The sequence below is a fragment of the Chenopodium album genome, chromosome 10, assembly GCF_948465745.1.
Source record: "Chenopodium album chromosome 10, dcCheAlbu1.1, whole genome shotgun sequence".
NCBI classification, from domain to species: domain Eukaryota; kingdom Viridiplantae; phylum Streptophyta; class Magnoliopsida; order Caryophyllales; family Amaranthaceae; genus Chenopodium; species Chenopodium album.
Window position 1 is genome coordinate 11313224 of NC_137843.1, and position 27032 is coordinate 11340255.

The 27032-nt window shown below is 34.4% G+C and overlaps 2 protein-coding genes and 1 non-coding gene across 4 annotated transcripts; 1 reads left to right on the forward strand and 2 right to left on the reverse strand.

Moving 5' to 3' along the window:
* Nucleotides 1-11249: 11249 nt before the first annotated feature.
* Nucleotides 11250-15331, reverse strand: LOC145563548 (nuclear transport factor 2-like). The gene is made up of 9 exons (XM_081623993.1): nt 15181-15331; nt 14456-14643; nt 13795-14101; nt 13478-13692; nt 13194-13401; nt 12958-13079; nt 12764-12823; nt 11945-12008; nt 11250-11820 (listed from the first exon to the last, which is right to left on the reverse strand). Exons 2-9 carry the CDS (start codon nt 14639-14641, stop codon nt 11594-11596), a joined length of 1389 nt encoding a protein of 462 aa, XP_081480119.1. The 5' UTR covers nt 14642-14643; nt 15181-15331; the 3' UTR covers nt 11250-11593.
* A 797-nt stretch (nt 15332-16128) lies between these two features.
* Nucleotides 16129-16200, reverse strand: TRNAT-CGU (transfer RNA threonine (anticodon CGU)). The gene has a single exon. It is a non-coding gene; the product is annotated as a tRNA-Thr (tRNA).
* A 111-nt stretch (nt 16201-16311) lies between these two features.
* LOC145563549 (uncharacterized) lies at nt 16312-26020 on the forward strand. Of its 2 annotated transcripts, none has more exons than XM_081623994.1 (14): nt 16312-16444; nt 16863-17181; nt 17844-18022; nt 18126-18258; nt 19520-19780; nt 19962-20059; nt 21958-22072; nt 22172-22277; nt 23762-23855; nt 24319-24515; nt 24977-25076; nt 25178-25294; nt 25482-25538; nt 25646-26020. In XM_081623994.1, the coding sequence occupies exons 1-14, from the start codon at nt 16349-16351 to the stop codon at nt 25751-25753; spliced, it is 1980 nt and encodes a 659-aa protein (XP_081480120.1). In that variant the 5' UTR covers nt 16312-16348; the 3' UTR covers nt 25754-26020. The 2 variants fall into 2 exon arrangements, with proteins under 2 accessions (XP_081480120.1, XP_081480122.1); XM_081623996.1 differs by having other exon boundaries at nt 21961-22072.
* The last annotated feature ends 1012 nt before the right edge of the window (nt 26021-27032 follow it).

Below are 27032 nucleotides of genomic sequence, written 5' to 3' on the forward strand. Positions count from 1 at the left end.
AGATCGAAATTTGCTATATTTGTTAAATCTCGTTTACACTATTGCAGTTTATGTTTTTTCTGTACTTGATAATACTCCGTAGGGGAAAACACAAGAATGACAATAATGCCCTTCAATTAGGTAAGGAAATTGCCTAGAAATGCCATGTGGCTGCATTGATACGATGACACGTTGAGCATCCCTGTACATCTATTTTCTAATTACATCAGATAATATTATTAATCCAGAACCCCATTCCAACAATAAGTAAATCGAGTAGAAATTCTTAATTTTTTATTTCTTGCAGTAAAACGAAGTAAATTTTTTTTTTTAAAAAAAAAAAATTAGAGTTTCAAGAAATATTTATATTTTAAAATAAAATAAAAAAATGTTAGAGAAGCAAATAGTGTGGGGCTGTCCCTGGGAAGTCGCAGATAGTATGACACGCGTCCAGAAAACATGAGAATAGGCAATAATAAACACGTGTCAAGTGGGAATGCAAAGTACGAGCATCAACCACGTGTCCTTAACCCGTCTCCTAGCCGCAGCGTTTTCTCTCTCATCATCATTGTATGATTCACTCTACTACCAGCAGTACTTTATTCTTTTGCAATGTCATCAACAATATCAACCCTTGATTTTTTTTTTTATCAAGCGGTCTACATTTCTCCTTTTGTAATCTACGTATATCTTGATAGGTTGGGTTGGTCAGCTTTAAATTGGTTTTATAAGATGATTTTATTATTTTATTAATGCTAAGTAGAAAAAATTACTCTACAAAATTATTTTATATTTTACTACGGAGTAAAAAGAAAACAAATGTATCGGAAACAATAATGATACATGGAGTACGAAGTACTCATAATCTTAGGGTCTATTTTAATTTACTAAAAATAATTGAACTGAACTGATTGAAATTAAATTAAACTAAACTGAACTGAATTGAATAGAGCTAAATGAATTGTTTAGAGAGAAAGAAATTAGGAACTGAGCTGACCTGAGCTGAATTGAACTGAACTGAAATTAAATTAAATTAAAGAGAACAGACCCTTAAGTTATTATAGGAAACAATATCCATAATTCAAAATGAAGAGTTTGTTGTATTTAATTGATTTTTAATTATATAATTATTTGAATTTATTAGACCTTATTAAATTTTATTTTGGTTGCAATTTAAATATGAATAACCCTTATCAAAATTTACTTTTTTTGAATTCAACTTATTAGAATTAAAATAAGTGAATATTACAAACCTTAAATAAGTCGCTTGTATTATTCCAATGATTAAAACAAAGAAACACTGAATAGTATAAGTAGTGTATGGCTGTATGCTTTGTCACACTAAAACCTCCATTATACAACAACAATCTATCTAGGGTCAACAAAAGAAGAGATGGCTGTCTCCAAGAGTAGTCTTAGTGCTTTTTATTTAGGTTTGTTTTTAAGTTTTGTGAAGGATCGTTAATATATAGGCCTAGTGAGTTAGTTTTAGTTCCTTGTTGTAAATTTCTAATAGACTAATAGGTAAACCTTATTATCGTTTAATTGCAAAAACGTTAATGATTGATTCATTATTAATTGATGAATTTGCTAAATGGAGTATCTTAATAATAGTTAAGGTGGGGAATTTAATACGAAATATATACGAAGTATATGATTATGTCATTTGCCTATTAGAGAAATAATAGCTAAGAATGAGGGATACCTCAAGTGGTTAGAGTTTTCCTCCGATCTATCGATTCTCATCACCTGCCCTTGTGGCTCTCTTTGTGGCTCTCTAAACACCAAAAAAAAAAAAAAAAAAAAAACCTAACATTTCTTATACTACCTCCAATTTTTTTTAGTTGCAACTTTAGAATATTTATATATCTCTCAAATAATACTCCAAAGTTGCAACTAAAAAAAATCGGAGATAGTATTATTAACATTCTTTAACCAATACAGATCTAATTTTGCACAAATCGAGTATGTATATATTATCATATTAATCTATAATATGTACACGACGTATTATCATTTAAAAAGCATAATTGACTTTTACTCTCTCTATATAAAACTATAAAAGTATATCACGCAGAGTCTCTATATACCTTGACAATGACATGGTGTGCTTAGGGCCTATTTACATTTGCTGAAATGAGCTGAATTATACTGAACTGGATTGAACTAGAGCTGAACTGAATATTTTATGAGAGAAGGAAATACTGAACTGAATTTATTGGAGGTGAACTGAATTGACAGCTAAGGTGAACAAGCCTTTAATTAAAGTTAACTTAAAACTCTTCTCGATCTTAAGCCAAATGGTGAAATGGCAATTTTTTGATGTAAAAACCAATCAATATCAACAAGTACACCGCAATCGATGATAAAAAATTAATTAAAAAGTTGCTCATCATCTAACATAATATCACAGCCAGCTTAACTCAACAATCACTATTTCTCATATTATTCTTGAAATTCATGCAAGTGTAGGTGAGGTAGCCGGTCTTATATCTCCGCCACCCAACCTTGAGAGGTAGAGTTCGATTCTAAATTTCTAAATTAAGGTGATAGATAATCAAGGGTTAGAAAGAGATTGGGTGGCTTGAACACTATGAGAGAATGAGGAATCAAGGACGATAATCTAGAAGATATAATTGTACATACCCTACATGTATATTAAAGTTTTTTTTTTTTTTAAAAAAAAAAAAAAAACGTCCCATTCCAACACATCATTTTCATTTTCTTTTTCATATTTATCTCCCTTTTCCCCCAAAGAATTTAGTTTTTCTAAAATACCTTTTTATCATATATAGCACTATATTAGTACTAGTACCATATAAATTGCGTCATTATTTAATCATACATTTATGAAACATACGTACGTAACAAGGAAATTGCAACAACGCAAGTTGTAGAATAAGCTGAGGTGTATTAGCAGGAAACTTTGGTATGGGTGTAGGAAGTTTAGATTGCAAGGATAGTGAGAGATCGAGTACGATTACATGCATAATATCTTTTCCGATTTACTTGTATTTGACTCTAATATACGCAATATTATTATATTAGGTCCATCAAATCATGCCAATCTATTGTAATAAACTAATAATACACCAGACATACTCCTATAATTATTCGAATTAGCTCATAATTTTTACCATTTTTAATTAAGTTGGGATAGAGTCTTGATTAGAGACACTATTGGTGCCATATTAAGCTATTAGCCACTTTTGATTAAATCTATCTATTTATTGAGCTATAATAAATTTTTTACATCTCTACCATCAAAACATCCCCATCTCATAATAATTAACGGTTAGATTTAAATTTATTATTCTAAATACTCCCATCTTCTTACATTAATCGCAATAATTTAAGCAGCACATGGTTTTATACTATTATAGGAAAGCTAGCACTAAGACGGTCAAAGTATATATGCATTGAAAATTATACGTATGGTACAAAAGTCAAGTGAGTTGGATTTTAATTAAAAATAAAAGAGTACTTTCTCCGCTTCTATTTAATTCCATCACTTACTTAATATGGTATTAACATAATAGTTGTACCATTTCCTTATTAATAAGTACTTCATTTTTTTTCCTTACAAAATCTTTCATATACCCCTACTTTTTCCCCTATCATCGTGCCAAAAAAAATATAATGTAACTAAATAGAAATGGGACAACAATATAAATTTAAGTTATAAAATATGTGTTGCACCAAAAAAATAGAAAAAATATGTTTTAATAATTTTTTTTCTATTTGACTTTTTGCAACATTTTTAAAACACACGCATTGGTGAATTATTATCACTAAGGATCCTAAGGGCATGTTCTGTTCAGCTTAATTTCACATCAGTTCACATCAGTTTCAATCAGTTCAATTCAGCTCTAATCAATTCAGTTTCTAAATTCCTTCTCTTATAAACAATTCATTTCAACCCTATTCAATTCAGTTCAGTTCAGTTCTAATCAGTTCAGTTTAGTTCAGTTGTTTTTAATAAATTGAAACATGGCCTATAATAAAAACACTAATTGAAACTACATATCAATAAAATCTAACGAATTCTCATAATCTCAAATGGATGTATTTTCTTACTCTCTCCGTCCCTAAATTACATTCCTACTTCTCTCTATTATGTGAGGAATAAATATTAGAAATAGGAATGTAATTTAAGGACGAAGAAGTATATATCAGTAAATAGTTATGGTTCAAATTTCTCTCTTGGAATACACTACTTCGTATTATAATTGGTACAAACAAAAGAAAAAATTACACATTATTTTGTATTGTAGCTAATATATTCAACTTACTCAGTAGATTTTATTTTTTTTATTTTTTATTTTTTATTTTTATTTTTTGTGTTATATTTGGTTCACCCTTTAGGTTAATCCGAATTCGAGGATTAGTTATGGGTGATTAGGTTTCAGTTCTCTCCTTATTGTTGTTGTGGGACATCAAACATGTGGTCCTTCCTACCAAGTGTAGTCTAAGATACTTAATTATTTACTCGGTATAAAATATGAAAAATACAAGTAATACAAAATAAGGCCCTGTTTGATTCACCTTATATTTGCTTATTTGAACTTATCTGATATATGGTCTGGTCTGATCTAATCTGATATGATATGATTTAATTGTCTGATTTAACCAAACTTTAACCTTAAATGTATGATAATCTATAAAGATAAAATATATCAAGTGGGGTCTTCTTAGATTTGTAATAAGGTGTATTTTATTAATATGTAATTTTTATAAATTTTTTTATTACGAAATCAAAAATAAATAACAATAAAACACTGCACATAAAACGATAGTATGATCTGACTTATATTTTCTTAAATAAGTGAAAATAAATATACAAAATGTCCTATAAGTATTTTAATTTGGTAAGAATATTGTGTGGGTGAAGTACTCTATATAGTCTCTATAGTAGGTCCGTCCTCCAATCCTCGGATCATCGACAGCAAAGCAAATAAAATAAGCAATAAGTTAAAGAAAACGAAGATTAAGATTCCCGACATTTACAAAAGCCACGTGTTATAACACATCTCTATTTTGATTTGCAACTTGTGTATTGCGACAATTAGTGGTGGGCATGGGCCGTGCCGGGCCTGCCGTGGGCCGTGCCTAGGCGGGCCATGAACAGTGTCGTGCCGGGCCGTGCCGGCCCACGGTGGAGGCGGGCCGTGCCGTGCCGTGCCGGCCTTCAAGGTTTCCCTGTCCACGGCACGGCACGGCCCACCGTGCCGGTCGTGCCGTGCCGGGCCGCCCGTCGTGCCGGCCCACGGTGGAGGCGGGCCGTGCCGGCCACCGTGCCGGCCCACGGGCCACGGCTTACCCTTTTTTCTTTTTTTTTTTTAAAAAAAAAAATTAAAAAAAACTTTAAAAAAACTTGAATTTTTTTTATGAAAGAAAAAATTGAATTGAATAATTATACAATTTAATATTTGAATTTAATAATTATTAAATTTTTTATGGAGTTAAGTTATATTAAATATTGTTTAAATTATATTAATATTTATTGTTCATTCATAATTTACTATATATCATATTATTCATATAACTATATAAGTATTAGACAAAAATTAAATAACAATATAACATATTCCATAAAATTAAAAGTTGAAAAAATTCATTCATAAAAATTTATTAAGTAAAAGATAATATGAAGTACAAGGGTACAACTAACAATAATTGATGAATAACTTATTTTGTTATTTTATTATACGGCTAATGTTAATAGAGTACATAGCCAACATAGGAAATACTAACATTTTCACTAATTAATAGAGTACATAGGAAATACTAGAATTTTCGCTAATTAATATTAATTCTCGAGTTGTTGGTAATCTTCAATCAAGGTCTTCATTATCTTCTTCGTCTTCATCTTCGGCTTCATGTTCACTAGCTAATGCGGAGGAGCTAGTTGAACCAGAACGATCGGAACCATCGATGTTGTCGTTGGCCGTAAAAGTACGATCTTGGATGCGTTCTTGGGCATCCATCCAATCCTTCAAGCAAACACACATTTCTAGTGTTTCGGGCTTCAAACTTGTTCTTCTATCGTCTAGAACCCTTCCCGAAGCACTAAAAGCTCGTTCCGAGGCAACGGAGGAGGCTTGGATGCTGAAAATATCACGTGCCATTGCCGCCAAAATTGGATGCTTTGTGCTTTGGGATTTCCACCAATCTAGGATGTCCATCCCCAACCTCGAATCTTCGTCCAAGCCTTTCATGAAGTCGTAGTTTAAGTACATTTGCAACTCCGAAACATCGCTTTGTGTTCGCCTTGATGATGATCCACTACCTGAAAACTTAGATAACATGTTAGCAGCTTGGGCCGCCAAACTTTTGCCCGTTTTACTTACGCTTTTGGATGTTTGAGAAGGGGCAAAATGAGTGACGGTTCCATATTTAGATTCATAAACTCTATATAACTCAAAAAATTTATCTTTCACATGATTTTTATATTGTTCGACACCATCACCGAGTTGCATGCATTCATAGTAAATATCAATTAGCATAAATGTGCCATCATACTTTGATCTAGGATCTAAAATAGAAGCAAACATATAAACCATAGGAAGCTTAGTGTAATATTTACGCCATTTAGCCTCCATTTGTGGAACATAATCATTGTAATCTTGTTGTGATCGATGTTCATAAAGAAGTTGAGCAAATAAACATGCATTTTGAAGGAAAGAATGAATGCAAGGAACATAAACAGAAGAAAAACAGTGAGTCATACTATATAATAATTGTAAAAATTGCATATATTTTTCACAATTATCCCAATCGGAGTCTGCTATCATGAATTGTGGATACTTATTATTGTAAAACAATGAAAATGGAACTCTATACGAAAGTGCCTGACTCAACATGTCATAGGTGGAGTTCCACCTAGTTGGACAATCCGTTTTAATTCTAATAGGCTTTATCTTATTTTGCTTAAGATATCGCCTCCATTCCTGATACCTACTGCTAGAAGACATAATAGACAAAACAACATTTCGAATTTTGGAATAGTATGGACCAATTGCTTCTTGTCCATCCTTAACACACAAGTTTAAAACATGACAAATGCATCTAATATGTAATGCATCTCCATCCATTATGACATTATGCAAGTTTGGTTTAATTAGATTAGCACTAGCTGTCATGGATGTTGCATTATCAAACGTCATGGACATGATTTTGTCCCTAAGACAATATTCATCAAGAGCACTCATAATACAATTAGAAATATTAAAGGCCGTATGGGGGTATTCAAGCAATTTGAAATAAATAATACGTTTTTGCAATAACCATTCACTATCAACCCAATGACAAGTAACACACAAATAATGTAAACCATAACCACCATCCCATGCATCAGAAGTTATAGAAACTCTTGAAGTAAGAGTTTTAAGTTCTTCAATTAATTTCATTTTGTATTCTAAGTAAGTTTTCATGGCAGCTGTTTTAACGGTTTTTCGGGAGATTTTTTTGTGTTGGGGTTGTAGTGCTCGTTTAATGTAATTGTTAAACGGATCACTTTCAGCAAAAAGAAAAGGTTGTTCGGCTTGGACTATCATTCTCCCAAGTTCATCCCTATCCCTCTCATAATTGTAAGTGAAGCCATAAGGATGGAATTGAGAAATTTTTGGTTGAGTTGGGTCAGTACTAGGGGCACCACATTTTTCACTGTGTCGGTTTAGGTGCCCCGTACCGCCTTTGGCTGGAGCCGAATAAATATTACCACAAGTTTTACACTTGGCTTTTTCACCATCTCTACTTAACAAGAAATATTGCCAACATTTACTCTTTCGGTTTTTCAAAAGGGTCATTTCTTCTTCGGTGTACCATTCAATGAATGGGTTATCAGATGTGGGAATAGTATTTTGGACGGATGGGTCACTAGAGCCGGCAGGTTGTGTGTTGCTTGCTTGAGTTGTTTGATAGTTAAATTCAAAAGGCATATCATGTGCGGAGGCATAATAAGGTGGAGATTGGGTGCTTTGCCATGGTTGGAATGTCCCTTGTTGATCTAATCCGGTGGGAAAACCGGTAGAAAACCCGGGGTGGGTGGGATTGGCCATTGTAGGGATTTGCATAGTAGGGATTTGCATTGTAGGGGGGGGCATAGAAGAGCCTTCCAATGGTCGTTTAGATTTGGCTTTTTTAGAGGAGGATTGGTTCGGGTTTGATGCCATGATTAATTAAGATTATTAACTAATAAATAATAATTAACAACAATATTAACAATTATAACAAATTAACAATTATAAGTTTATAACACTAACAAAGTAACAAATTATAACAAATTATAACAATTAACAAGTATAAGTAAGTTTTTTTTCTTAATTATTACTTAATTAGTAAGTTAATAAATTTTCAAAAATAATTATAATAATAGTAGATTATCTAAATCAATGAGATCCCAGGTAGGTTATGGTTAGGATCGACGTTGTCCAGAGCCCAAATCCCGCCTTAGACAGATTTCAACAATCCAAATAACCCACAATTAAAATAGAAAGTAGTTTTTATGTAATTAAGTAGTTCCAAGTATACAACAATAATAATAATAATAATAATAATAATAATAATAATAATAATAATAATAATAATAATAATAATAATAATAATAATAATAATAATAATAATAACAATAATAATAACAATAACAATAACAATAACAAATTAAAATAAAGTTGAGTTAGATCTTACAATGACGCTTCAATGCTTTCCCAAATTTATAATTTCTCGAATTTATAATTTCCCGAAATTATAATTTCCCGAATGTAAATATAACAATTTTTTTTTTTTTTTTGGTAGTAGACTAATAATATTAAAAATGTAAAATTTATAATAGAATAAGAGATTAAGAAATATTAAGAGATTATAATTTATAAATTATAATATATGAGAATAAGAGAGTAAGAGAGTAAGAGAATGAGATGAGAAGATGAGTATTGAGTTGTGGAAAGAATTGGAAGTTGAGGGTGGTATTTATAGGTGAAAATAGAGCCGTTTATAGCCGTTTATAGCCGTTTATGGCCGTTGGAGGGAAAAAACAAGAGCAGCGCCAGTTTATAGCCGTTAGCCCGCGGGCCGTGCCTGCGGGCCGTGCCTGCGGGCCGTGCCTGCGGGCCGTGCCTGCGGGCCGTGCCTGCGGGCCGTGCCACGGGCTATTGGCCGGGCTCGTGCCGTGCCGGGCCACTTTTGGGTTTTTTTTCACCGCAGCCCGCACGAGGCACGAGGGGCGTGCCATCGTGCCGGGCCGGGCCTGCCGTCGGGCCGTGCCGTGCCGGGCCATCCTCGTGCCGTGCCCGGGCCGCCCGCGTGCTGACCCGGCCCATGCCCAGCTCTAGCGACAATTGTCAGTGACTTAGGTGGCACACTCCACCTTCCCACACTTATTCCACCCATTTTTACCATTTTTGTATACTTCTTCCAACTTGTCCTCTTCTCACACTTTTGATAATTAATTAGGAAAATTAAAACAACACTTGGAGTATTAGTTATTACTCCCTCCATCCCTAAAAGAATTGCTATAAGTGAGTTGAGTTGGACGTGGACTTGGTTGGTATGAGAGTCATCACTTATTGTAGTAATCCCAACACAAAATTCAATCAATTTGGGGCAAGATCATTATGAGTCTGCCATGACATGAGAAGCATGACAATGAATGTGAGATGTGCATGAAAATAAGACAAAGGTTGTGCATGAAGATTATTTTCAAAAACTATCTTTTTAAGTTAAACTTCCATTTTGAAGAAATTAAAAAAAACTTTTGAGAAAAGGTATGGAATATGATAGCTTGTGACAATTATGGTCAATTTTGATAGCTCATCTAATAGGGGCTCATCCAACCACACTATCTTTTGAAGTCCTAGTATATTAAGCCCAAGCCCTTAGTTGAGATGATACTAAAACTCCCTCCGATCTGTCATATAATATAGTTCTGTGTTTTTTCACGGTATTTAAGAAATAGGAGGAGAAAGTGGATGAAATAAATTAATAAAAGTAAAAAGTACAATTATAGACAAAAGTTATAGAGAGAAAGCGGAGAAAAGTATAAAGCATATATGTGCATAATTCAAGGATAATGTAGGAAGTAAAATGAATAAAGTTTTAAAAAAATGAGGGTATAATGGTCTTTACATATTATCAAAAATAGAAACAGAAACAACATTTTAGTTCTCCAAAATAAGAAAACAAAAACTATATTGCGAGATGGATGAAGTACACATTTAGTGAATGTACTGGAAGTTGAAACAATTCTTAAGGTTATGAAATGTAAGTCTTATCAATGCATTATGCCAAGCAGGCAAACATGAGGCATGACTGGCTTTAACTCTTTTTTCCACCATCAATTTCTCCTTTTTATTTTTCAAGTATTCATTATTTCATTTATATAAGAGTTTCAAACTTTTAAGTTTTAATGCCATAAGAGAAAAAAAATTGAATAGGGCCTTAATGTTAATGGCATGGCTCTCACCTCCTAATTATGAAATTGGAGGCATGGTTCCTGTAACCCTATCATATTAGCTATTGATCTATTGTAGTTATTGTTGTTTCATTGGATTGAAGATTTGAAGTTACATATATAAGTCTAAATAACTAAGATTTCATCAAACATAGCCACGTACACATTTTGACTATTTATATTCTAAATTACGCACAAATACAATAAAAATTACACAAAAATTGATATTTCATGCTTTGTTATGAATGTAATAAGTTCATTTTGTCGGCCATTTTTGAAATTATAGGGATCTTAACTATTAGCAAATTTAGCTCCGTTATGGTGGATTATAATAGTCATATCCGACTCCCAAAACTCCAAATCTGAACTTCAATTGTCAAATTTGAGTATTTGACCATCCAGACCAAAATTCATACTAGTAATTGATAGTAGGATTACTTTATGGTAATTGTAGTCGTTAGGTTAAAAACTTATTTGACAGTGGAAACATTTGATGCCCAGGGGTTTTTGGTGGTGGTGTTTGTGGTTCACTTATTAAGGGAGTGACATAGTTGGCGACAGCTGACAAGTGACTGGCTCGAGTAGCCACGGATGGCGGTAGCCTGGGTTGATACGACAGATAAGTGGAGGGGTTTTATTATATGGATCATAAGCTCATAACCCTATAATGATAGCAAGTGAAATTGCATCTCCTCTTTACATAATGTTCCAAAATTCTGTTGCGATTTTAGTGAAACAGAGTAATTATAATTGTAGTACCTAACAAAGCATAAACTTAAGAACAACAAAGTAGCACAATAAATCAAGTAAACAAACTTAAGAGAAAAAAAATACAGATTACGTAAATACGAACAAGAATGCTGATAATATAGCATTTCACATACGACCAAACTCAGACAATTGCCCATCAACGTTTTCTACGAGCAGAAAGATCCCTACCTATCATTTGAAAAAATAATGTTATAATAATAGTAATAAAAATATTAGTAATAACAATTGATTTTTCTAGCTTTCCCTCTAAAACTCCAGAGAAACTTTTGCCTATTCGAAAATGTAGTAGATCTAATGAAGGAAAGAGAATCAAGAGGAGACTCGTCCTACTCACTACAAAAATCTCTCTATGTATCACCAACTCCGAAAGGGGATATGGTACAAAAATCACTCCTACTTGGGTGCTGGTGCAGCCCCTTGGCGGCCGCCTCTTCCACCACCATTCTGGTAAACAAATCCATCCCCATTACGGTTGCCTCGAGAAGGAACTTCCCCATTACGCCTGCCATTGTCACTTCTAACATATCCACGACCACCATTAGAAAAGTTGCCACGACCCCTGAAACCATCATTCCTGAAGCCATTTCGCCCAGAGGGATACGTGCTCACACCATTGACAACTACAGAGAACAATAGAACATCAGATTAACAACCAATTTTTGTTAACTTGGTAAGTTACCCAACAGCAAAAATTGTATACTATGTATCAAAGTAAAATAACAAAATGTAGCATGATGTGCTTACCTTTAGTACTCGTTTTTTTCTCTTCAATGAAAGCTTCTTTCCCACCAATATTAATGTAGCCCAACTGAAAATAAAATCAACACATCAGAATCAGACAATATGATTAGAATATTCTTATAAAATAATTAAAAAAAAAAAAAAGAGCGAGAGATAGAGTTGCATCAAACAAAGAAAATGGAACAAGGTACAGCACTACAGCCTAAGGACCCAACTAAGTTCATTTGCTCATTTAATTAGCCCTTGCATAACTGAATTGTTGTAGGAAAGATATCCGTAGAGAAGATACTTAGATACCAAGGAGAACATTAAAACTTCTGAAAACAAGGCAGCCCCCAAAAAAAAAAAACTATGTACATGTATCTCAACCTCCCCCCCCCCCCCCCCCCCCCCCCAACCCAACCAACCAATGGGGAAAAAAGCTTTAAAAAAAAACGTAACATACAGGGGTTGCATGGATAAACAAGCTGGCAAGTAATCATGCAGGTATCCAATCTGTATGTGTATTTCATGCTGGAAATTTAATATTCCAAGAAATCCAATAGCTAGTTCATAAATACCCCAAAAGATATTTATTTATAAGCAAAAGAGGGGGAAAAGCAATGGGACAAAAGCCACGTATTTAGTTTAATAAAAGATGTAACATGGGAAGCTATTAGAGCAGCAGTGGTATACAAGCTAATATGATAGGGTTAAGAAATGCTGGAAATTATAATATCCAACAGCTAGTTCATGAATACCCCAACAGTTATTTATTTATAAGCAAAGAATGGCAGTGCAAAAAGAAACAAGGACAAACAGAGTTAAGAGTTGAGAACATACTTCTATTGCCTTCTGTTTCGCAGCGGCATCTTCGTACTCAACAAATCCAAAACAATAACCCTGTATCAAGCAGAAGCACGGAAGGAAAGAGATTTCATCAATAACGTGCTTAAAATAGTTAGATAAAAACAAAAAAAAAGTACATCGTGATTAGGTGCTTATAAGGAAGAAAATACGCCTTCATGATTACATACCTTATTTGATCGTACTTGAATGCCATTGCGTTTAATACGTCCAAATTTTTTGAATTCCTGCTCAATTTGAGTCGGGGTTGCATCAAAAGGCAAATCTCCAATATATACAGAATGCCCCTTTTCTGCACAATATTCAAGGAAAATTTTAATTACAGAGAGTTAAGGATTAATCATATCATAATTACTATTCTATTTTATAATATTAGGCAAAAATGGGAAAACACTTTCGGTAGTACCTTCCGATTGGACAGCGGCATTACCATTGCTGCCATTAGGAGCAGATGATTCAGATACAGTTGCAGACACTGGAGCAGCAGGACGAGTTGGTTGTGCCGCAGGAGAGGGGGCTACATTCTTCTGTGGTGCCTTTGAAGTTGGAGCCTTAGCAGCAATAGTAGGTCTGTGCACAGGTGCCTTAGTTGCACCCTCATTCCCATTCTTAAGCTGAATTAATTCAAAAAATTAACAAGCAATATCACTAATAAAGATCCAACATAATCACATAGAAACAAAAACTTACAAGTGATGCATATGATTTCTTAGGAGCATCCACATGACCATTAGACAAAGTCTCGGCCACTGGTTGAACTTTAAGACCAGAGTCAACAGAGGCCTGAGGAACAGCCTTCTCAGTGACAGTCAATTTAGGTTCATCTTCGGATATGTTGATTGTTTTTGTCACATCCTCTGCAACTGGAGCATGATTTACAGAAATGTTTGAGGCTTCGGTAGTGTCTGTAAAGAAGCACAACATTTAGCATTGCAGAAACCAGAAACAACCTCTCCACAGAAGCAAAAAGGCAAGAAGATTATGACAGCAATGAAATAAAAGCTCACCTTCAACGGGAATCACAGGAGATGCTGGTGCACTTTTATCAACATCCTTCTCTTCCACTGAATTAACCTCTGGCGTGCTGTCTTCTTCAATAAACCTAAAAGTGTCATTGAGTACGAAAAAACCACCTTTGTTTTGAGGAGCTAGAAAGAATGATTCGGTGAAGTTCCTCCTCACATTGTCCTTTCCCGTCAAACATCCAGTCACTAATACAATCACTCCATTCATGTAAGAAGCTTGTGCATCAGCAGTTAATATCTCTACTTTGTAATCGGTGCAATCTAAGGAGAGGATGAGACCCTTAATTCCCTGTAACATAAATTGCATTAGACCATATTGCCCAATAAAAACATTGAAAAAAAAAACCCCCAAACACCCCTAAGTTTTAATGAAACAATAATCAAGCCACAAAGATAGTACTATAACCATATACCATATAATAAGTCAAGGAGAAAAAAGTGCAAAAACAACAGAAATTCTAGTTTTCTACAACAACATGAGATGATTCTACATCATAAGTATTAATTCAATGAATTCTATCCATCAATATATAATAAAAGCCATTACAAGACCTATTACTTATGCATTTCAGATAACTAGTTGATCCTATCTACTAGTCCAATGTACCACTCCAGGCAAGGAGATATAATAAGAGAGGCTTACTTCCATCGCAGTGACAGTCGCCAATGTTCCATCAGGGCCTGGTCGACTCATTGTGCTTGAATCTTGATAAAACCGGTAGACAAGCTCCGGTGACTGATGCAAAATTTTGTAAAACTGACCGACAAAGGCATTCCCCACCGTTTCAGCACTGAAATCCGAGGAAGGGGCATCCGTTTGTGCAGCCATCTCTGAAAAATCCAATCAAATGTACACAATCAATCACAACAATACATTGCATACATAAAACCCAGCATCGGAATCGTCAATCAAAACCCAATATCATATTCATGAATCAAAATCATATGTCTTGATGAATTAGGGTTTTAGCACTCAAGTACACACCAATTGAATATGTATTTCAAACAGAAAACACAAGATCTACAAACAAGACAATAAGCAACACCGACACAAAGTTGTTAACTTTCATCGACTTACATTGTGGACTAAAGAACACGAACTACAACTAAACCCTAGATTCAACCAAGCCGAACTCTAAAGTCTAAACCAGGATCACTATCATAGTTCCGTCCTAACATTAACAAATTAGGGTTTACATCACATTAACAACCAAATTTGACTCAATTATCAAATCAAATTCTTCTCGCTTAAAGATTTGAATTTGAATAGAAAAAATCAAAATTACAAACAACAGTTCAAGAATCAAATTGAATTAGAACCCAACATTGAGAAATTGATATTCGATTAATAAAAAGTAGAAATCTAACCTGAAGAAGCTGCTGAGAATTTCAGAGTAGAATGGTAGATTCAAGAACACGATGAAGCGACGAGAAAACGTTGTTTCCGTATTTTCGGAGTGTATTGCCTAGCGACTTGCCACGAGACGAGGCTGCTCGATATATATATGCAAGAGCTACTAGGTTAAAGCCTCACTTAATTTTGGAAACTAAGTTTAACAAGGAAATTTGATTCCAAGTACAAAAGATATTACTCCTCGTCGTACCAATCTTGATACTACCCTACCCTCGGGTTGGAGAAGAGATGATGTTTAAAAAAAATCGGATCGGGTTGAGTCTGACTATAAATTTATGTGTCCAAACATGTATAATGTCGGGTTTATTGGGCCAAAAAATTTTTGGACTAGACTCGGATTTTGAACTAAGATTGTGTTTTATGCTTGTTTAACCCGTACTTTTTTTGGATCGAGGTGAGTTGGACCGTTGTTGTTGATCAACTATAGATTCTTGAATGCGCTACTTGTAAGTGAATGTTAAGAATTGTGATTTTTAAGTGAATCTTGATAAAATGTTCATTAATTGACTAGCCATTAAATGATAGGGTGTACGAGTAGCAATGTTGTTTGATTTGATCTTATCTTAAACAAAGTAACAATTAAGCTCAATAGGTTTTGTATGCTCGTGAAACATCGAATTACAATAGGATGGTCATGTCTTACACCAGGATAAAACAAGTCATTGATTCAATAGAGAAGGGAGAAAACTGTAGGCTTTTTATTATTATTATTATTATTTTAATATACTAGAGAGAATTCCAAAATAACATATCAAAGACGATTTAGCTCTACAAAGCGTGTTTTCAATTTATTTAGACAATGAAAATAAAAAAGATTTATATATTATTTTTGAATTACAGGAACTCTATTAATAAATGCGTGGTGTACAGTTATTTGAAATAGAGGCATTCTCCAAAAATGGAGCCCCCAGCGAGGATCGAACTCGCGACCTCTCGCTTACGAAGCGAACGCACTACCACTATGCTATGGAGGCATTTGTTGACACTTTTTCTTCATATATGCATAATAAAATTAGTGTTATATAATTTTTTTGAAAAGCACGTTTTCACTTCACTGCGCCTAGCGAGGCAAGTAGAAAGGAGAACGCGGAAGAGGAGAGAGATAAAAGAAAGGAAGAGAAAATGTGTGGAATTTCATTAATAATAGATGGCATTTGTTTCGATTTATCCTCCATTAATACCATTCAACAATCATCTTCAGATGCTACTTTTGAACCAGTTAAGTTATTTCTACTCCCTTTCTTTCTTACGGAGTATGTTTTTTTTGTGGGTAATTTTTTGCTGTATTATTTCTGCTTCAATTTGCACTTACAATTCTGGAAATCATAGAAAAAACCCCATTTAGTGAAGAAAATTTGATGGGGTTGTTGTTTCTGTTCAAAATATTATCAATTCTTGTTGTTCTTGACATATTTGCTGAATTGGGGTTTTAGTTGTGAATTTAGTATGGTGTTTGGTGGAATATGTATTTTGTTAATTGAATAGAGGTGATCATGGACCGGGTCGGGCCGGGGCACAATTTGTTTATGGTGATGCTATAATGCTATATGAATGAACAGTATAGTAGATTGCTGTCCTTATTGGTTATGTGAAAATATTGTACTAATGGGAGGACTACTTGCTGTACTGGATGCAGTTTACATTTGCAATTGATGACTTGAAAGCCGGTTTACGGAGACGAGGTCCTGATAGTTTGGGGACCAAAAAGGTTATCCTTGAAGTGAGGGAGGCAGAAGTACATTCATATGTTGCCAGGGATGAAGAAACTGAAAGGAAGATCTCTTGTTTTCGCGCAATGCGTGATTGTAAACCTTTTTCTGATGGAAAGAGTGGAATTGGAATGCAGCAGTCTGTTGCAGAGATGTACTTTGTTGGTGCTGTACTACAGTTGAGGGGAACAAAGCCAGTTGTGCAGCCGTTAGTCAGTGCGACTGGGAATGTCCTCATTTATAATGGTAATTTCAACTTTATGTATCGTTGTTGTAGATTGAAAGGGCTTGAGCAATGATTGACAAAATCTTTATTAATGTAGACGAGTGAACATCACTGATTAAGCAAAACAATCATGGTTGTTCACTTGTCTAAACTTATATCGAGTAGATATTGGATGTTTGGTGGGTAGCTTATTTGAAAATTTCGAGTCTTGCCATATGTCTTGTAGGTCTTAACTCTTCAGTCATGTTGATGATAAGATTGAGTTTGTCGATTATTATTGCCTTCGTTTCATCAATTTTACTGAGGATGAACTATTAAATTTTGGATGAGAAAGTGAAGACCTTTTCCTTTTATATTCTTTTTCAAACTTGCTTGTAACCTTCTCTTGTCCACTGACCTTTATGTGCTTCTTTTGTTGTTCTCGATGGCAAAATAAGTGGTCTTGCAGCAGTGTTCTGAGTTTTCTATATTGCTTTTGATAAAAAAATCAATTACATAATTATATGCTTATAATTTGGTAAATTCATCTTTTGGTGAGGGAGTATAGTGATAAGATGCTTGCATTCTGTAAACTTAAAGTGCAAAGCTTTGTGCTATTTCAATTGAAGGATGAATTGCTTTCTTTTCCTATTATATGCAGTGAATATGTGAGTTCTGACTCATGCGTGTATCCATTTTGAAGGTGAAATATATGATGGGCTTTATGTGAGCTGTGACAGCAACGATACTAATGTCCTTCTGCAGTCTTTGGAAGACTGTTGCTGTTGCCAATCCCATAAAAATGTGAGCAGCTGTAGCAGAAAACCAATCCCCGAACTTCTTTCATCTATTAAGGGGCCATGGGCCGCAATATATTGGCAGGTATCCTCTTGGACTGGTAAGTTCCTTTTGGCAGTTTCCTAGAGTCATGCTGCTTTTTTCCTTTTTAAATGTTACATTTTTGAATCATGCCCATCGGTCTTAGGATGCCTCCAGGACATTGTGGTTTGGCAGGGATGCATTGGGGAGGAGGAGTCTTCTTGTTCATTGGCCCACTTCAGAAGATTCTCGGCTTGTTCTATCTTCTGTATCACCAGCATCTACTTCCCAGGAGCCTGGTAATGTTGCTACTTGATTCTCTTTTCTGTTACCTCCTTGGAAGACATTATGACATTACCACTTGATTGGATTGCTTTAAGCACAAATTGTAATAGCTGTGCTGTTTATGGATTTTTTTTTCCTCCTAGAAGTAGATCTTCAATTTTGAGTGGTGTCTGCATAACAGCATAACTACTGTTGTCTGGATTGAGGGTGCAATTTATGTCCAAGATGCGGAGTATAAAAAATGCCATTAATTTTTATATCCTATGTGACCTTGTGTTAAATCTAATTAAAAACCTATTTATATCTTGACAAGTTGAGCACAGATGTGTAATTACTTTTTAATCCTTTTCTGTTTCTTGAATGTCATTAAAATTCACGTGTTTCTGAATTCAAATCCACTTCAATCCATTTAATCGTTGTCCTCTGAATTCATCTAATATGCTATTAATGAATTGTTTGATGATCCATCTTATGTAATGTCAGAAGATAATTTGATGGAGCCATTTTATGCTTTAGTCACAGGGATTTATTAGGACAACCGACGTTCCAATGGTTTGATAATTCCTTTAATATTTAAAGGAAGAAAAGGGGCGTAAATGCTCCAGGATTCATGGATATTTAAATTAAAAGGAAAATGATGATTTTACCAATAGGATTGTTAAGATATTATCACCAGATAATCAAAAGAGATTGTTGGAGACTATTCTATGAATGATTATCTACTGTATATGGGGGCCTTAAATCTAAGTTTTCCAATTTGTCTGTCATTTGGATTGTAGCTTATTGATCAAGTGTTATGAACTGACATACACGGATGGTTCCAAAGAGATGAAAAATGATTATTTTGATTAATTAAGCTTTGAACTGGAAAATTTAAGAAGAATTTCAGAGGAAGAAGAAGATGAAATTTTGCATTAAAATTTGTATATAAGAAAGATAGTAGAAGCTTTCGAGAGGCTTGTTTTCTTCCTAACCAACATTCGAGAGTTTGGAGCTCTCCACTTTTTAGCAATATTCAGCATGCCTTTTCCCTATGGCTTCTTTCCCTTATCTATACTAAATCTGATGACTATTAACAGAATGATATTAGACTACCCATAATGCCCCTCCTGTAGGTCTGTTTATTACATCAATCTACATAATTTCTACTCCTTAATAATGCATTCCATACTAGTTGTTTTTCACACGTGGCATTTGGTTGATTCTGCTGAGTAGCTCTTCCATCTCCTACATCTCCACTTGTGCTGCACTATGCTGATATAATCTGTTTTCTAGATTCTGAAGTTGAAGGTAGAGCTAGTAACATTACATACTGGGAAGAGCTTCCCTGTGGGGTGTACAGTATTGCTGTTGATGCAACGGAAGCTGGTGCCTGTCTGGCTGGAAAAATCAGAAAACATGAATGGATGAACTATATGCTAAAAGATCTGATCAAGTGGGAGAGAAAGCTGATTGAACCTAAGCTTATGGAGTTTAATTCTTCCAATTGCTCGTCACTTTTAGGGAACTCAGACATCCATTCAGCATCTTGCAATGGTATGTAATTAGTAATTGGATTTCAGGACAAAGTGTTCAATCTTGCCTGTGAAAACTGATAAATGACATTAAAACTAAATCAATTTAATTTTGTTCTTTTCTTGCTTGATTTTTCGTGGTGTTGTTTAGATACTGACTCTTAACGTTGTTGTCTCTTTATACTGTTTGTGGATAACTACAGGAATATTACACTCTTCATCTATTTCACCAGCTGACAGGGTCTTGGCTGCCCTGAGAAAATCCATCACACGACGTTCTACCCAAAATACAATTTATAAGGTGCGAAACTGTTAGATTTCTAGTTCTTTGCCTTTAAGAAATTTCTCTTTGACATTGTCTATTTACTTATTTGTGAAATCTTCCACTCTTGATGTGCTATGAATGTACCTTGCAGATATTTCTGTTTGTAGTACTCATGTAGTTATTTGGCTAGGTGACTGTTAATCAGAACATAAAATTTTCAGTTACTAGTAGACAAGAATCATTTGAAAAGTGGCATATTTTGCTGATGGAATATAGATGTCTTACTTTGAAGTTGTGGTGGAGTTTTTGCTCATTCGTTCTTAGTGGCCATTCTGGTGACAATTCCTGTTCACTCATCCTGTTGCCAAATAATAAATAAATCATCACGAGCAAGCTCTTTTGTCCACTTTAAATAATGTCAGAAATATACTACTTTCCCACAATGAGTTATATACTTATCTTTGACTTAACACAATTCGGAATGTCTCTAGAACAGTTATCTAAGAGTAAGAAATACTCCTACCGTAAGTTATACGTAGTACTTGTAGTAAACAATAAATTTGAGATAGCTTAAAAAAGGAACTTAGGCAATCATGGACTATCTGACACATTTTCAGGCTTTGAATATCCAATTACTGTTCTCTCAAATGGCATTCTGATCAAGTATTTAATAATACCCTCTTTCAAAATTAAGGTTTGACCTACATGATCTGAGTTCTTTGGGCATGCTTTTGTATTTCAGTTTCCCATAGTGTCACATCTTCCTAGAGTCTGCTGGAATTTTTCATGGTTGTGGAAAGGCACTATAATTTGCATCGCGGTTTATACTTTTTAATGTTTCATTCAATTCTATCTAGCTGTTGAAACTTGAAAGTTAATGAGGCCCTTATGTTTGGCTTCTAACTAGATACAATTGTTTGGACTTTGGACATCATAGATCAAGAAGGATTGAATTCACTTTGAAGTTTGAAATCTAGAACATTTACATGCACTGAGTTTTACTTAAATTTTCTGATGCTTTGGTTGTATCATTAGACGGTTCTTGATGTTTGGTTTCTGGCAATTCAGCTATGTGTGCCACTTGGGACATATATGTTTCCTTCATACACAATTGCATTATTTTGCATGTAATTGGGAAGTTAAAAAGATAGCTAGATGAACAATTACAAAACTGGAATATGATCAGATTCCATATTTTATGTAATTATTTTTGCCAATTTCTCATTTTTTGTGCTCTCTAATATGCAATTGTTTTTGTAAAGAGACCAGGTTCGGAGGATTATGAACCGTAGGGCTCTTTAGGAAGGATAAATTGTGGCACTGTCGATGTAATTTGTGGCAGATAGGAAGATTTGGATGATAATAAATTATAGTATAGCCACTACATATCAAACATATGCTCCAGAGTATCGAGTGAAATACTGGCAGCTGGTTTTCTCTTAGATCATTAATGCCTTAAGTGGGTTGTTATCAGTCATGGCTTTGCAGACAAGCCAGCTAATAAGAATATTTATGCTGTTTCACACTTGTTGTCCTAGTTGGTCTTTTAAAATGAATAAGAAAAGTGGATTTATACATTTGAAATAATATTAGTAGCTCATAACCACTATCAGAGGAATAAATCATGGATCTAGAGTTAATTGATAATTAGAATTGTTGAAAGTTGTCAAACAAAGAGGAGGGAAATCACAGTCAAATGTAGGGAGTATTTAGATAGCTACGATGAAGGAAGTTGGTCGCAAATGAACTTAAATACTTTGGTACGCAGTGCATACTTGCAGAGATGATGGCTTTTACTTTACTGGTGCAGCATTATTTTTCCTTTTTCCTTTTATTTAATTTTTTATTTAGTTATTTTTTTTAAACTTTTGGGGACAGCAGTGCTTAACTCACTTGAATTCACTCTAGCTCTTTTTTGATTAAATTTTAATCAGCAGGAAGCTTTGCATGATGGACGAGAGAACGCTGTTCCTGTGGCTGTTCTCTTTTCAGGAGGGTTAGATTCCATGATACTGGCTGCAATACTGCATGAATGCTTAGACGCCGGATGTAAGCGGCTAGTCTATCTTAGAAGGCGTCATTATTGTAATTATGATTTGTGGATTTTAGTTTGGACGTCTGATTGATTATCTAGTGCTTTGATGGCAGATGACATTGATTTGCTAAATGTCAGCTTCAATTGTGAAGCAGCTCCTGATCGAATTACTTCTAGAGCAGGACTGAAAGAACTGGAAAGAATTGCACCTTTGAGAAGGTATAATGATAGCCTGATAGGAAATGAAGATGCCATCCTTTCTGTTTTTTTTTTTTTTTTTTTTTTTTTTTTTTTTTTTTTCTTTTCATCCTATTTAGCTTCTCTAGAATGCATTGTTTTATCTAGTAGCTGCTTCGTATTGTAACAAACTCTTATCTGCAATGAAATTAAAATGAAAAAGTTTGAATAATTACCTTCTTGGAACCAGGCAAGGTGAGTTGGAGGGCTGAGAGGGGATATATAAATGAAGTATTCTGAGACTGCTCTCTGCAGCGATTGCACATAGTTTTTTCAAAGCAGTAGAAACTATTCATTTTACCAAGCAAGACCCCGGTCCTTTAAACAAAAGGAAGAGAAGACCACAATTCATTGTATGTAGATTGTAGAAATTATTTCCATCACAATCCTTTTGGCTTTCTCTGTATTGTTTGTGGTAGTAGGACTTGCATTCTACTATCTTCATTCTATATAAATGTTCTTGGTTAATGTTTTGTAATGTGGAATGCAAGCAGTAGAGGACAAGAACAATTAATATTAGGTTAATGTTTTGTAATGTGGTTCTAGTATATAAAGTGTAGTAGACTAGTAGTGAAGGCAGTAGGACATTATGTGAATTGTGCGGAAATATGTTGAGAGAATGGTAACCTCAAGTTACTAAGAGAGTGATTGCTTAAAGTTATCAAGAGACTAGTAGCCTAAAGCTATTAACCTATCACTTTTGGTATCCAAATTTCTGCCATTATCAATCAAAGACTCAAGCTTTTATCTTTACATTTCTTGTTCAATAGAACTTATAACCTGAAAATCCTAGTCTATTACATTATTCTTTCACTTGTGTTGACAGATTAGGATATGCTAATTCTCTTCTTGTACCTTTTTCAAAAAGTAACAATCACAAAGTTGAATGCACATTTATAAGTTGAATCCATGGCTAGAAAATCTTCGTTGTAGAACAGCTGACATGGCAAATTTATTTTGTTTGACAGAATTAAATAATCACATCATGCTTTTGTTTTATTTATAAAATAAGGTTTTGAGCATTATGATCTTAATACATGGCCTTTTTTATTTCCCTACCTTGGGATATGATCATTATCGAATAACATAATGGTGTTCGTGTATGTTTGTTCCGTAGAAACCATATAAAGGTACATCAGACATTCTCAAGGTAGATTCTTCTACTAGGATCCACTGTAAATTTTATTACTCTGTACAAATCATTAAAGGGGTATTATTCCTGTTAATTCTGATGGGTTGGGTCATCTTGTAAGATTAGCAGAATAATTGGATTTATTTGCATGATCATTCATTTAAGATGTACATTCCATTGACATCAAATAAAGCCACATTGCCCTCATAATTGATTTTTTGAGTCCACTGGTTACTTGATTCTTCTCTCTTTACAATATTGGTAATTGTATTTAACTTTCCTACATTTACTTTGAGAGAAATGTTCGTAATATTCAATTGTTTGGAGAACACAGGTGGAGACTTGTGGAGATTGATGCCGATCTCTCAAATCTAACCATGGAGATGAAGCAAGTTATGGCTCTAATCAACCCTGCTAAAACTTACATGGTACTTTATTTTTATCAGTTTTATCTATATATAGAACTTCTAGAGACTATTTTTGTTCTAAGTCTACAATTTATGTATTTAGGGCCTATTCTGTTCACCTAATTTTCATTTATTTTTCGACAAATAAGTTTAGATAAGTCTAGGAAAATTAAGTTCTGATAAGGGTTGCCTAATTTCAATTTACATCTATAATAAGTTATGATAAGTTCATATAATATACTATAAGTTTGGATAAGTTCAGATTAGTGAAAATCAGGTAAATAAAACGCACCCTTGCTGGCTTCTTTAGAATTTTCTAGTCTACTATTATATGGATGAAAGCCTTATTTGTTTGCATGCTGGAGCTGGACCATTATTTTATGTGGTGCAAGTGTCTTGCCTTTTTTTGTACGTAAATTTAATTAATTTCATTAACTTTATTAATTACCCTTTTTTTTTTACCCCCGTCTGGGTTAATGATCAGGACCTGAATATTGGTATAGCACTATGGTTGGCTTCTGGCGGTGAGGGTTGGGTGCATGAAGTAGATACTTCTGCTCCGCATGAAGGCTATCAGCGCTTCAGATACAAGTCTGAAGCAAGAATACTACTAGTTGGTTCTGGTGCTGATGAGCAATGTGCTGGATATGGTAGGCATAGAACAAAATACAGAAATAGCAGGTAGTCTTATTTCCCGTCTTTTCATGTGTATGTCTCTTACTCTTATTAGCAACCCCCCCCCCCCTCCCCCTTGCTACCAAGAAAATACCCTCGTATTAGGAGTGGTGCAAATATTTACTGGCATTTTCTTTCGGTGATCTGATTAATTGGAGGAGTAATAAGTAAGAAACACAAGAGTGGAAAAAATGATGCTCTATTGGCTTCTAATTTTGAACATCTGCACAAGTCTCCTCAATTGTTTGAAAGCAAGTAAAGTGCAATGGCTCCTCTACTTAGGGTTTATTGTCCCCAAGTATTTTTAGTTTGAAAATAAAACAAATTAAAATCTAGAATCTAGATCTCTTCATCTCCTATCTCCTTCCTCTTCCTTAAGTACGTGAATTAGAGAAGCAGACTCTATGCTTTTCCTTTCTTTTCCATTTGTCTTATTGTTGTATTACTTAATTTTATGCTATGATCAGTTGGCTTGGCCTACATGAAGAAATGAAGTTGGACATGCAGAGAATCTGGAAAAGAAATCTTGGGAGAGATGATAGATGCATTGCTGACAATGGAAAAGAGGTAATGTTAGTCTGCTTCCGAGTTCCGACTTCTCAGTTTTCACGTGAAATAATTGTCGTGTGATAATTATCAACCAGCATTTTCTTTTCTATTCTCCTCAGGCAAGATTTCCGTTCTTGGATGAGGACGTCATAAGGATTTTGCTCGACTTTCCACTATGGGAAATCGCTGACCTCAATCAGCCAAGTGGCAAGGGGGATAAAAAAATTTTGAGAGAGGTGCATGCCTTTTTTATGCTGAACTAAATCCCTGGTTCTGTCTATTAATATGCTTTTTTGTATCAATTAGTAGTCCAATTGCTTGGACTTTTCACGTTGTGTTAAGTTGTTAACATTGTATAGCTTTTGGCAATCTAGTTGAATCTAAGTATTATCCTACTGAACCATCTTTTTTCCCCGTGTTAAGGTTGCTAGATTGCTTGGGTTACATGAAGCAGCAGTTCAGCCAAAACGAGCTATTCAGGTAATGCAAGTATACCACAGGCAGCATAAATCTACCTAGTTTCAAAGGTGGAACTAATGTAATTTCAGCACTGGTAGATGAACTAATATCTTCCTGTGCTGCTTCAGTTTGGCTCCAGAATAGCACAAGAATCAAATCGTAAGAATTTTGGCAGCAACCGTGCATCAAATCAAGCATCTGCTGGCAGTGTAGCCTTCCACAAGTCATCGAGCTAAAATCTCATGTTACCTGGTGAGCGTGCTGATGGCGTTGGTGAATGATTGGCAGCAGATGTTCTCCGTTTGGTTCCCATTGAGGATTTGCGTACGAAGTGTAGATGCATAGTGATTTTCCAGCCATCGAATTCTGTGGAGCATGACAACATTTTGCTTCAATGGTTTTAATATCCCTTGAATTTTGTATTTTTAAAGGTTCCAACTTCCATTGATTAGTTGAACAATGTAACCATATTCAATTAGTATCAAAAACATTTTGGAAAAAAATTCTACATGGTGGCCTCAATATTATTGCAAATTCCATTTGGTGGATTTTTTTTGCCATATTCTCAAGTGATCGTTAAGTGACAAACATATGCTTGTGCATACACAAAGTACTTAAATTAATTAAAAGATTAAGTTAAATTCAATCCCTATTAGAGTATTAGGCCTTTTTTATTTTGAAAAAGAGTAATTAGGCCTTCTTTAATTAAGCATATGTGTGAGTGTCCGTGTGTGTGTGGGGGGGGGGGGGGGGGATGTAATGAAAACTTTACCACCATTTAAATCATTGTTTAATGTATTAAAACATTAGTTAATAAATTCTACAAAAAGAAAAAAAAAAAAAAAAAAGAGCCTAACGAACATTTTGGTTAAGATTTAAACAAGCAGTTAGACCTCTAACCAACGAGCTTTGTAAACATCTTAAGTGTTTGTTTTTTTTTTTTTTTTTTTTGATCATTTTCAAACTTGAAACTCCCTCCAATTAATAATAATTGCAATGTTTTACCCACAAGACTATTAATATTTCAAACGAGTTTATACCCCGTTTCATTTGATGTAAAGCACTTTCAATGAAAAATTAGTTTTCATGGAAAACATATTTTCAAGGAAAACTGTTGTTGCAAATCAGTTATAGAGAAATTAAAAATAGGGGTGAAAATGTAAGGATAGAGGAGAGGAGTAAAAAAAAAAAAAAAACAAGAAGTAAGGAGGAGGGAAGGAAAATGTGGCATCCCTTCTTCTATAAGGAAAAATGTTTTCCACCAAAAAGGATATTATTTTCTACTTGTATTTTGAAAAATTGTTTTTCACCGAGCAAATTATTTCCCATGAAAACGTTTTACATCAAACCAAACAAGGCCTAAACGAAAAACCGATAAAATAATACTCCCTCTGTCCCTTAATACGACCTTATTTTTCTTTTTGGGTAAACCAAAATACAGTGCCTCTTTCTATTTAAAGGTTGTATTTTTTGACATTATTACCCTCTTTTTCTTAGTTGTCATATTTTTTCTTT